At 42.1% G+C, this 13,429-nt stretch overlaps 1 protein-coding gene across 18 annotated transcripts in view; it reads left to right on the forward strand.

Moving 5' to 3' along the window:
• The window catches only part of BAZ2B (bromodomain adjacent to zinc finger domain 2B), a 312,108-nt gene that overhangs the window by 246,476 nt on the left and 52,203 nt on the right, over positions 1-13,429 (forward strand). For 17 of the 18 annotated variants that reach the window (XM_040441910.1, XM_040441913.1, XM_040441909.1 and 14 more), the window contains 2 exons: positions 1,848-1,908; positions 3,807-3,915. In XM_040441910.1, the coding sequence (XP_040297844.1) occupies positions 1,848-1,908; positions 3,807-3,915 (170 nt within the window). Of the gene's footprint in view, positions 1-1,847; positions 1,909-3,806; positions 3,916-6,920; positions 7,023-13,429 lie in introns of all 18 variants that reach the window. The other variant, XM_040441927.1, reaches the window with a different exon arrangement.

The raw sequence follows: 13,429 nt of genomic DNA on the forward strand, positions 1-13,429 counted from the left end.
AAAAAATAAATAAATCGTAATTTACCAGAACCTGATTCAGCCTGATACCTTAAATCTGGGAAATCCTTGCTATTTGCAGTTCAGCATAGCGATTGACTAGAGCATTTATATACTGTTCTACCAAGTTTAAAGGAAAACCTTACTCTGTCGTAACAATCCACAGCATAATCCACCGCTGACCCTCTGATTTCTTCCACATATCTGCATCTGTACGTGGATTTATCCCCATTTAGTGGAGGGAATGTGTATGTAGCCACAGCCGTGGTTACTGCGCAGCAAGAAGGGACATGAACAGTAGCTCTGATTCCTATTAAAGTCAGGACGCTTCTGTTAAACGTTTTTTTTTTCTGAGGATTTTGTGCATTTTCTTCCACGTTTATCTAAAGGGTATTTTTCACCAGAGAAAGTGTACATATTCTGTATATCAGTGATGGTGAACCTTTTACAGACCGAGTGCCCAAACTGCAACCCAAAACCCCCTTATTTATCTCAAAGTGCCAACACGGCAAGTTAACCTGAATACTACAGTCCAATATAGTATATCTTCCATGTACTTTATCATTTAGCTATAATATCCTGCCTACATTCAGTGCGCTGCCTGTGCTGTTCATAGCTCACCCTGTGCTGATAATTGGTAGGAAAAGTCTAAGTCTAAGGGCTCTTTCACACCTGCGTTATTGTCTTCCGGCATAGAGTTCCGTCATCGGGGCTCTATGCCGGAAGAATCCTGATCAGGATTATCCTAATGCATTCTGAATGGAGAGTAATCCGTTCAGGATGCATCAGGATGTCTTCAGTTCCGGTACGGAACGTTTGTTGGCCGGAGAAAATACCGCAGCATGCTGCGCTTTTTCCTCCGGCCAAAAATCCGGAACACTTGCCGCAAGGCCGGATCCGGAATTAATGCCCATTGGAAGGCATTGATCCGGATCCGGCCTTAAGCTAAACGTCGTTTCGGCGCATTGCCGGAGCCGACATTTAGCTTTTTCAGAGTGGTTACCATGGCTGCCGGGACGCTAAAGTCCTGACAGCCATGGTAAGTGTAGCGGGGAGCGGGGGAGCAGTGTACTTACCGTCCGTGCGGCTCCCCGGGCGCTCCAGAGTGACGTCAGGGCGCCCCAAGCGCATGGATCACGTGATCGCATGGATCACGTCATCCATGCGCATGGGGCGCTCTGACGTCATTCTGGAGCGCCCCGGGAGCCGCACGGACTGTAAGTATACCGCTCCCCGCTCCTACTATGGCAACCAGGACTTTAATAGCGTCCTGGGTGCCATAGTAACACTGAAAGCATTTGGAAGACGGTTCCGTCTTCAAATGCTTTCAGTACACTTGCGTTTTTCCGGATCCGGAGTGTAATTCCGGCAAGTGGAGTACACGCCGGATCCGGACAACGCAAGTGTGAAAGAGGCCTAAGGCATATCGGTACACCATAGACTTTTTCCAGAGCGTGAGTGCCCACAGAGAGGGCTCTGAGTGCCATAGGTTCGCCACCACTGCTATATATTGACCCTATCAGCAGAAGAATTGGCCAACGGGGCAAAATAACAGTATTTTGCATAGAGCAGGTACAATGTTTTTAAGGACCATTTAGCTTTTATCAGGTATCTTATCGATGCAGAAATTTCATGGGATAGGCAGTCCTGCAAGGAAGACGGAATCCATAAGAGGGGTTGTCCCATAATGGGCATTTATCCATCTGCATAGCCACAGTATAGTTAAACTTTATAGCTCTGTGCAATGGAGTTCCAGTATGGGCCATGATTTAGTAATGTGGGGTACAGTTGTCCTAAGTATTATTATTGCCAAGAATAGTTTAATTATTCCATTACATTTTTTTTTTAAGGTTCTGCCAAGCGGCGAAGAGTAACAGATGAGCGTGAATTGCGTATCCCATTGGAGTATGGGTAGGTCATTTAAAGCACATCAACACAAGTGACATACAGTATATATCTAACTACATTTTTTTATGAAACAGCAACAACAATTTTTTTTTATTAAATGTATGAGAGTACTTATGAAATGTTGTAGTTTTCACATTGGCCACTTGATGTCATCATTACAGGCTTTTCTCCTGACTGGTAGAGGCATCTTGCTTTACAGCCTACAGTAAAGCTGATTGTTATAACCTCATTATTGCCTGTCAGAAAACAGTTATTGATAGTTGTATTATATTGTATACGCCAAGGTAAGCGCGTTCATGCTGACAGTAGCGAAGGGAAGATTGTGGATAGCTGAGCCCTATTAGACTGCCCGATGTTCTTCAGCGCTCATTGGCATTGGCTTATTACATGGGCCGATAAAAAGTACATGGGGGAGAAACCATTGCTACCGCAGCCTTGCCTGCCTCGTTCAGTTCTAATGATTATCAGACAGGGAGATGTGCTGCCGATAATAATGCATCATTCATCCCGATGAAAGATGCAAATCAGACAACAAAAGAGCAGTCTCAAATTTTTCGGCTAACTGGTGGAGCGATTATATGGGCCAGTTTTCGGTAATGAGCATTCCTATGAATGCTTGTTCCCAATAATTGCCCCAATAATGATTCAGTCTCATAGGGCCCTAATACTTGGGGCAATAATTAGGATGTGAACTGTCCATTTCCAATGATTTCAAGCTCAATCAGCTTCATTTTCGTGCAGCGATCATCACTTCTGTAAGGAGATGAGCGATCACTGCTACTATTGTTCATCCCCATACAGTTTCAGTGTTTGTCAGCAAGCGCATCCCTGTTTAGACAGGACAATGTGATGCCAGGAAACAATGATTTCAAGTGCTACATAAATGACAGATGGCACGATAAACCAGCTGTTTGCTTTTTTGGTGGGTAATCGGTGGTAGATTTACATGCGGCAATTATCGGGATCGCTTTTTATTCCCAATAATTGTCCCTGTCAATGGGCCTTTAAGGGGGTTCTCCAGAATTTAACAATTGATGACCTATCCGTAAAAATAAAAAATAAAGATAAAAGAATACAGAACCCATTGTCCAAGTATTGAGAATTTCAGTGTGCACCTTGGTCTAAATTCACTCCTTGTAAAATCAAAAAATAGGAAGAAAGGCAGCATTTGTCTTGTAAAAATTAAAAAAGTGAGGTCTTTATTACTTTAGCAGCAATCCAGTAGATGCAATGTTTCGGCTAGACATTAGCCATGCTTAAAGGAGGCTAATATCAAGCTGAAATGTTACTTCAACTGGATACTCAGATATGAGGGGGGGGGGTCCAACACCTGTACACCTGCCAATCTGCTGTTAAGGAGTAGCTCCGGCGCAGGAAATACACGGCTCTGTCCACTGTGTAGTTGGAGTAGCTGGTTACTGCAGCACTGCTCCCATTGCCCTAAAGGATCCCATAATTCTAAAAACAGCTGAAATTGGGAAGCACAAGTGGAAAGTATTTTTTATATACTGTACAATTACGATGATGCTACAACCTCATAAGTAATAAAAACATAGCAATTTTCATCTATACTGATTTACACTTCTGCAAATAGTATTAGCGATATAATTGCCATTTGTCAGTAAGAGGCCTTGCAAATGTCAAGGTGAAAACAGCTAGTTAAAGTGATCTCGGGCAGGCAGGATGCAAGTAATGAAGACCTTTGGTAAAATTCAATTATTCATCTCCTTTACCTGTTGATTTGTGCTAGCTACTAAAGCAAATATGAACACGTCAGCGGTCCGCTCCTCTGCAACTTCCTTAACTATTACTGCGATGAAAGGTTGAGTTTTCTTTCCCTATGACCTGATTTAGGTATGACACCTCTGTATCTTATGTAACACTATGAATCATTTCTATAGCTGGCAACGAGAAACGAGATTAAAGAACGTCGGTGGACGGCTCCAGGGAGAAGTGAATTATTTTGCTCCATGCGGAAAGAAATTCCGTCAATATCCAGAAGTTATGAAGGTAAAACTGTCCGGCGTCACACCTACCTGGTGGAGTCAGAGGGCAACCCCCCTACGTACATGTTTGTGCTGTTCTGTCTTGTTGGATATGGGCGTATATTACATTTCTTCCACACTTTTATCATTTACCCAGAAGAGTGTATTCTTTAACATTGACTCTGGTCGAGGCTGACGGAAAGATCATTAAAGGGGTTATCCAGAAATGATCAATGATGACCTATGATTGGTAGGGGTCCAATTCTGGTACAGCCGGCTCCCGGTATCTCTCCAAGCACACCGCCATACAGCTGGCTCCCAGTATCTCTCCAAGCACACCGCCGTACATAGTATGGCAGCTGTGCTTGGTATTACAGCTGAGCGCCATTCACCTCTAGGGGCTGAGCTGCAACTAGAGGTGTGACTGATGTACGGTGATGTCACATGGCCTAGGAAGAGGCCGCGGCGCTCACGGACCGCTGTCCTCTTCTAACAGCTAATCGGCATGGGTCCAGAGTGTCGAACCCCCGCCGTTGTGATATTGATGCTCTATCCTGATGATACGTCATCAATATTAATTAACGGATAACCCCTTCAATTCTTATGATATAGACAAACGACGGTACTTGGTTGAAGCAAGCCGACTCTTGGGCCTCTTTCACACATCCGTATCTGTGATGACATCCTTGACAAGATGGTCAGTGGGTCATCCTTGAAGATGTCCGTGAAGGATCCGTGTTTGGTCCATGGGTCATCTGTATTCCACAGACACTGTTAGGCTGAAAACTAACTTCCAGAGCATTTTTTAGCAACAATCCGTGAAAACCACGGACCAAACACGGATGGTATCCGTGTTGTGCCTGAGGCTTTCACGGACCCATAGACTATAATGTGCGTGAGGGATCCATAATCATGGACAAAATAGGGTGTGCTTCCGTGGTGTCAGCATTGAACTTTGATCCATGGAAAACCACTGATGTATGAATACATACATTAAAGTCAGTGGGTACGTGAGCGGTTTGTGAAGACCACAGACAGCACACGTCCGCGATTCACTGACATATGAAAGAGGCCTTAATACAGGACCAAAAAAAAATGGCTCTTTGGTTAACACGCCTGTTCGTGGGTTGCGCCTGGTATTCATTGGTATCCACTGAAGTGGATGGGGCTGGTTGCAATACCATTCACAACCTGTGGACTGGTGTGGCTCTGTTTTCTGAAGAAAGCAACAATGTTTTTCTAACCTTGTACAACCCCCTTTAATAGAGAACGACTAGAAGATCTGTAGCAAGGCAGCATTACAAAATCTCATCCATATGCAAAGTTTTCAGATATTGAGGATGCAGGTATGAAAGCAGCTTCATTCTCCACTATGCTTCTTCCCAGTGGTATGGCAGTTCAGTGTTATCATAGGGACACTAATATGCCTGGTAACCATACAGAATCCAGCTTTCATTTTTATTATAGCAGTTTTAAAGAAGAGATGCAATTGGTTGCCATGAGGTCCAGTGTCGCTATGATAGCATGGCGGTACCAGAGAGTTGGAGAAAGCATTGTGCGCGGCACATGTAGAGCATTTATTGTAGGAAGCCTTAAACTTTAGCAGAGATATAAAATATATAAAAAAAAATTATTGTTTTCAATACATCCTAGGGGATTTTGTATAGATTTATCCAGTAGTTCTCCTTTACATATAGGTGCCCCTAGACGGACAGTAGTCTATACCTCTAAATGGCCTGGCAACTAAAATAATGGATGTAGTCACCAGCTATGTCCGCTCTTCTGTACAGCTATGTCCGCTCTTCTGTACAGCTATGTCCGCTCTTCTGTACAGCTATGTCCGCTCTTCTGTACAGCTATGTCCGCTCTTCTGTACAGAGGGTTTGAGCAATTTACTAACTTCCTCTTGTTGTTGGACTACAGGTCCCAGTCAGCCCTACCAGCCGGGCCTTTACTATGACTTATAAATTCATGGAGGCATGTCTGCTAAAACATTACTAGCCGCTGGTAGGTTTTAGGGTCTTGATGGATTTACATGCACAGATTAAAGCTAAATTTTTGACCAATCAGAATAAATTTGCATGGGCATTGCCATCAAGCGTTGCAGATATGCCAGTTGTACCTGGGCTCTAATGCCCATAAAAGACACCAGTGTTATAAATGCCGCATGGTCCCTGGGAGCCCTGTTACAGATTTTGCATTGGGACCCAAAGGCTACTAGCTGCCATATTTGCCAATTCTCCCGAAAAATGGGGAACTCCCATTTGCAAATCTCCCGCACAGTGCATGGAGGGCTCATTTCTCTTGGAAAGCAGCCTTCCATGGGCTCTAACTGTGTGTGGTGCCATGACACTGCTTCATCAGACTCAGCCCTGGCGCCCCTACATGCTCTGAGAGGGTGTGACGTGTTGAGAGGGGCATGATATGCCACAAAATGGGTGTGGAGGCTGCCATACCACTGGGAAGAAGCATTGTGCTCTTAAAGGGGCTTACTAGGATTTTACATTCATGTCCTATATCAAAATAGCCCATAAATGTGTAATCTGTTGGTGTTTGAACCCACGATCCCTATCATTCATCAGAATGAGTTAGACTAAGATGCAGCTTCATGGATGAATGTGTCGTTGTGTCAGAGCCCCTTCCTTCTGCAGATCCCCTAAGCCATCATTGTAAAATCCTTGAAATTCCCCCAAAAACCTACTCCTTACCATCCCATTCTATAACTGCCATGTCTATAAGCTGAAGGAACTGGCTCTGGGAAGAGTAACCTTGATATGTCTCTCTGACACGTCCGGTTTTCTGGATGTACACTTTAAATACTGATATCAGTGTCTCCCCTATATGTCGTAGTGTAGTGCATTGAGTTTGGTTCTTTGTTACCTCGTGTTCTGTATATGTGGTTACATGCGAAGGCCCTCCGGCCTAGTGTGTGTGTGTGTGTGTGTGTGTGTCTGAGAGACGGGGAGAAGGGCAACAAACTGGCTGTCATTCTTTAAAATCCTGAAGTGAAAAAATCTGTGATTTTTTCAGTATCTCAGCAGAAATGGAATAATGGATATCACCAGGGACAATTTCAGCTTCAGTGCAAAAGTAAGAGTGGGGGACTTCTATGAAGCCAGAGATGGACCACAGGTATCCCCTTAAAACACATAGATCTAGTATAAATGTAGGTAAAAAGTCATATTTCCTAGAAATCTGGCTTTTCTCTGCTTCTCATCATCACTGTTCCCTCCAAGTTGAACAGTCTGCGAATGCTGGCGCTGAAAACCGGGTGACGACCACCATGAGATTCTCCGGTATTCATTTTGATTTATATAATTTCTTGATTGATCAGCTTAGTGGGAACATGGCTCATGTGTTGGAATACAAGCTCAGTTGTTTGACATTGTGATACTTGATATATTATCACAATATCTTCCGCTTATTCATGTGTATAGTAGAACGTGCCGTTATCTGTGTGTCTTTAGTACTGTTTTGTGTCTATGTTTGTCAGTGTTTGCTATTTTGTCCTGTACCTGTAATAAGAATTGACATCAAATGTGGCTGCTTCCTTTGACATGTGAAAGAATATTTTGGAAAGTCAACTGAATTTATTATAAAAGTCTATCTCCATTGACTGCAGTATAAGTCTTCTCGAGGCCTTCCAGTTGGTCAACAGATAGCACAGGACTTAGAATCCTCTTTATTACTACTACATTTCCCCTTTGTCTTGTTTGTTTTTTATTAATCTGACGTTCACCGATCTCATGTGCAGTCTTCTTATGCTTTCTGTTGGACCTAAAACAAGTCTGTGCACCACATAGAGGGAGTTCTTTGTATAGCAAGTAAAACTTCCTATGACCACTTCTGTATATGTACTAGGATGGTGGACACCCCAACAGGAACTGGACTCATTGCTAGGAAAAGTAAACCTAAGGCTTCATGCACATGACCATATTTTGTATCTGTGCCTGATCCGCATTTTTTGCAGATTGCACGTGGCCCCATTTATTTCTATGGGTCTGGGGGACAAAAAAAACGGACAGCCCGCGGTTAGTGTTCATAGTGGTAGTGAGAAAAATGCAGTTTGTATATGGAAATTGTCCATATTTTGCGGACACGGTCGTGTGCGTGAGGCCTAAGGAATACTAAATCTTGAAGGGAATGATAAATGTTAAAAAAAGGATTATAGTTGCCCTCACTGTTTGTCAGTCTGTCTCTCTGAATGATTCTGGCACAAACAGCATTGTAGAAATCCTTCAGAAAACAACAGAACCCTACAGTGCGGATGCACGTCTATCCAAATGAGCACTCATTCCTCTTTAATTCAAAGGCCTTAGGTGGCCGAAACGCCACTAAACCGCCGCAGATAAGAAATAAAACACACAATTCTCACCAACTTTTTCCTGGAGTCTCTCTTTATTTTTAGTCTTCCTTTAAGCAATCTGCAAAATGGTTAGGCTGCAAGAAGTGAAATTACCATTACTTCTGCAAATCTTATACTGGTAATTAAATTAGCTATCTGTTCAATAACCCTATACAAATGGTAAGTGGTATGATGTGGATTTTAATGTGTAAATAAAATCAGTGGATCTTGATTATTTTGCACAGATATATTTCTGGTTGTTCATTGCTTGGAGGAGACGTATAAGAGATGTAGTCTTAATGTAGTTACCCAAATGACAGTGAAAATATTATTGTCATGGGAAACAGAAAATGATGGGAAATTTTGATTGAGGGTTTAATATTGCTATACGAAAAGAGCTATCCCTAGTGAAATAGCTTGTCTGTGCCAAAAAATATAAAAATAAAATATCCATAATTGCCTCTTGCATAAGCCTATGCTTTTCATGTATCTACGGAACAGATGGTGCAAGTCATACAAGCCAAGCATGTAGGTGTCATTGAATCCCAAAAGCAACATAAACTGACAATATAAACAAGTATTTGGCACAGACTTCAAGGTACAATTTTCAGTACTATACTCCCCACCCCATCCTGGTACCAGATAGCCTCATGCTAGCTTCTCTTACCGTGTGGAAAGGGGATGAAACCCTCCCTCTCCATGGGTCCTACGTGGGTGCTGTTTCACCAGGACTGAAAGCTGAAAAAGCTGTAGATTCAGTGTCCTCTACAATAATACTAAGGGCTTGAGACATCTCATAGTAAAGGTCCATAGTAACTAGGGAATCAAACTATAATTCTGTATCTTCTAAATCTCAGACCCTTTGAATAGTGTTGATCTGACTTCCTCCAATTTCTACTTACATGACAATTAATAACATTTGGTCAACAGACTCAATTACTCGTTGTGCATTACACCAATGGGCCCACATGTAAAGGGACATCATGAACTAGTTTATTGAGATTTCTTAGAAGTTAGAAAAACGCTGGAGGATCTGACAAGGGACGATCAGAATAATAAGAGGCGAAACTAAAGAAGATATATCGAAGACATCTAAGTGAAGCGGCAGCTTTAAAGATGGATGCAGCGCCTTTGATTCCGGTCCTGATTAGAAGGCTACTTGGAGATAGATGATAGGAGTTCACGTTTTGATCTTCAGTTTATAGTTCGTGAGCGGCATCGTTAGTGGCTTATTACTGCGGAGACCTTGTAAAGTATAAGTTGAGTTCTGCTTTTTTGAGTCCTTCTTAGTGGTAATGACGTGCTCGGAACATATTCCATTCGTCTTACTATGACACCGGGTGGTAGTTATAGGCTAGCGAGTGTCTTGTGTTCAATATGAGATGCAAAAGTGTAAGATGCAAAACTCCACAAGGCACATTTACTAAAGACTGGAGTTTCATAGGACAGTCTTAGTAAAAAAAATAAAAATTAGTTGGAGTAAGATGCATCAAATTTATTAGGAGGCACACACAAAGTTGTCTCATACTATGCCGGAAACTTAAAATTGTACACCAGCTATAGGCTGGAGTTGATTTCTGTTATAATTTACACCAGTTTTCCAGCATAAAATGTGTTAAATCTGCCCCTTTATTTTAAGTTGTGAGTGGTGGAAACTGTTAAAAAGTCCCATGTTTTTGCTCAAAATTAAGTGTGCAGAAATATTCTTGACTGGTAAGTGCCTTAGAACCTGTGCTCCTATAACTTTCAACATGCCCGACCTTTCTTTCCCCTGACATCTGTCTTTGGGGGAGAGTTGGAAGGCGCCCATACACATTAGGCTGTGTCCAGGTGTTTCTGAAGGGGCCATCGTACTTCAGAAAGCATCAGCATCCTTTAGGCGTTGCTTGCCTTTACCCTAGCTCTGAAACTCCAACACAGGCCCTGTATTAGGGAATACATGCATGTCCGTTGGAGCAAATGTTTCTGTTTATTTCCCATTTATGTGACATTGGGGAAGATTTCTGAAATTTAGTGCAAAAAAAATTAATTATTTTACATAATTACATAATACAGGGAGTGCAGAATTATTAGGCAAGTTGTATTTTTGAGGATTAATTTTATTATTTAACAACAACCATGTTCTCAATAAACCCAAAAAACTCATTAATATCAAAGCTGAATATTTTTGGAAGTAGTTTTTAGTTTGTTTTTAGTTTTAGCTATTTTAGGGGGATATCTGTGTGTGCAGGTGACTATTACTGTGCATAATTATTAGGCAACTTAACAAAAAACAAATATATACCCATTTCAATAATTTATTTTTACCAGTGAAACCAATATAACATCTCAACATTCACAAATATACATTTCTGACATTCAAAAACAAAACAAAAACAAATCAGTGACCAATATAGCCACCTTTCTTTGCAAGGACACTCAAAAGCCTTGCCATCCATGGATTCTGTCAGTGTTTTGATCTGTTCACCATCAACATTGCGTGCAGCAGCAACCACAGCCTCCCAGACACTGTTCAGAGAGGTGTACTGTTTTCCCTCCTTGTAAATCTCACATTTGATGATGGACCACAGGTTCTCAATGGGGTTCAGATCAGGTGAACAAGGAGGCCATGTCATTAGATTTTCTTCTTTTATACCCTTTCTTGCCAGCCACGCTGTGGAGTACTTGGACGCGTGTGATGGAGCATTGTCCTGCATGAAAATCATGTTTTTCTTGAAGGATGCAGACTTCTTCCTGTACCACTGCTTGAAGAAGGTGTCTTCCAGAAACTTGCAGTAGGACTGGGAGTTGAGCTTGACTCCATCCTCAACTCGAAAAGGCCCCACAAGCTCATCTTTGATGATACCAGCCCAAACCAGTACTCCACCTCCACCTTGCTGGCATCTGAGTTGGACTGGAGCTCTCTGCCCTTTACCAATCCAGCCACGGGCCCATCCATCTGGCCCATCAAGACTCACTCTCATTTCATCAGTCCATAAAACCTTAGAAAAATCAGTCTTGAGATATTTCTTGGCCCATTCTTGACGTTTCAGCTTGTGTGTCTTGTTCAGTGGTGGTCGTCTTTCAGCCTTTCTTACCTTGGCCATGTCTCTGAGTATTGCACACCTTGTGCTTTTGGGCACTCCAGTGATGTTACAGCTCTGAAATATGGCCAAACTGGTGGCAAGTGGCATCTTGGCAGCTGCACGCTTGACTTTTCTCAGTTCATGGGCAGTTATTTTGCGCCGTGGTTTTTCCACACGCTTCTTGCGACCCTGTTGACTATTTTGAATGAAACGCTTGATTGTTCGATGATCACGCTTCAGAAGCTTTGCAATTTTAAGAGTGCTGCATCCCTCTGCAAGATATCTCACTATTTTTGACTTTTCTGAGCCTGTCAAGTCCTTCTTTTGACCCATTTTGCCAAAGGAAAGGAAGTTGCCTAATAATTATGCACACCTAATATAGGGTGTTGATGTCATTAGACCACACCCCTTCTCATTACAGAGATGCACATCACCTAATATGCTAATTGGTAGTAGGCTTTCGAGCCTATACAGCTTGGAGTAAGACAACATGCATAAAGAGGATGATGTGGTCAAAATACTCATTTGCCTAATAATTCTGCACGCAGTGTAGTTGTAGAAAATGGTTACCTGTGCCAACATCTATCTAACACTTGTGGGGAGCTTCAATAATGTAATTGGTAAAAAACTAATTTTTTGATTTACATTAGTGCATAGATCACTGTAAATACTTACAGGACACAAGGATCACTTCGCATTTTTATGTTCTGCTAATCCAGTGAAAAAGAACAAGTCGCTGAACACCAATTAACTGCATAGACAAATCTAATTTAGGAAGTACTAGTCAGCTCCCCTGTGCTTCACCGTTTATGATATCAATTTATAAAGCAGAATTTAAAGCGTTTGTCCCATTAGAACAGCTTACCCCCATCCACATTCTGTAAGTTGTTTTAATGTAGAGATGTAGCCAAGCTAAACTTGACTCTGAGAACACATGGCACAGTGTTATCTTGGTTATCTCGTGACAAAAGACATTGAAATCCATTGAAAAGTAAGTTATATTTTTCTTGACATTCTTTACTTAACGTGTTAACCATCAAGTTTAGCTTGGCTGCATCTGTACAAGACTTGGCTTTTTCCTGTAGAAAAAGGAGCGGCAGCACGCATGCTATAAACATGGGCCATCGGTTCTAGCAATTGACAGGAGCACGCAGTTGGCCCCTCGCCGATCAGATACTCACCCCTATCCTGTGGATGTTGGATAAGTTGCTGTAACAGGAGAACCCCTTTAAATTCCGGAAAAATTATATTATACCAGGTTCAAAAAACAATAACAAAAATAGGACTTGGCCATCTTTGTGACCAGGAGATAAAAATATTTTTTGGCCACATTGGCTACAGGTCTGCTGAGATTTGCAGACCCCTGGCAAAATAATTTCGATAGGCTATGGAGGTGGCCTTGAGAATGACACATGCTTGATGCCGGAAATTAATTGTATTGAGATAGTATACGGGCAGTGGACATAAACTGACTAGCCCTAAATTGAAAATAATCCACTAAAAAAAGAGTTTCCCTTTAAAGAGGTTTTACAGGAGTAAGATGTGGATGACCTATCCTCAGGATAGGACATCAATATTTGGTCAGTGGAGGTCCGATTCCCAGCTCTCAGATCAGCCGTTTGAAGAGGCTGCTCCAGTGAGCGCTGCAGCCTCCTCACACCATACCAAGCATAGCGCCGTGCATTGTATTGTGGCTGTGCTTGGTATTGCATCTCAGGCCCATTCACTTGAATAGAACTGAGCTGCACATAGGCCATGTGTCCAATGAACGTTACGTTTCTGGCCTAGGAGGACATCCGGAGCGACGCAGCCTCTTCAAACAGTTGATCGGCTGAGGTGCAGGGATTGAACCCCCACCGATCAGATATTTATGAGATAACGTGAAGACAGGCCATTAATATTGTATTCCTGCAAACCTCTTTAACTACAGACTGGGTAAAGACTTTACGCCTTTTTTTTTTTACTGAGCTCCATGATTTCATTGCTTTAAGTTTCAGTATAAATTGTGCATGTCGATGAAATCATTAGAGGCCAAAAAAATAAGAAATCAGTTTGTATGTTGTGCTTCTATAACATATGCCTTTTTAAACGTTATTTATGACTTTCTTATTTCTGTAATATTTTTTATT

This window comes from Bufo bufo, chromosome 7, assembly GCF_905171765.1.
Source record: "Bufo bufo chromosome 7, aBufBuf1.1, whole genome shotgun sequence".
In the NCBI taxonomy this organism is placed as follows: Eukaryota; Metazoa; Chordata; class Amphibia; order Anura; family Bufonidae; genus Bufo; species Bufo bufo.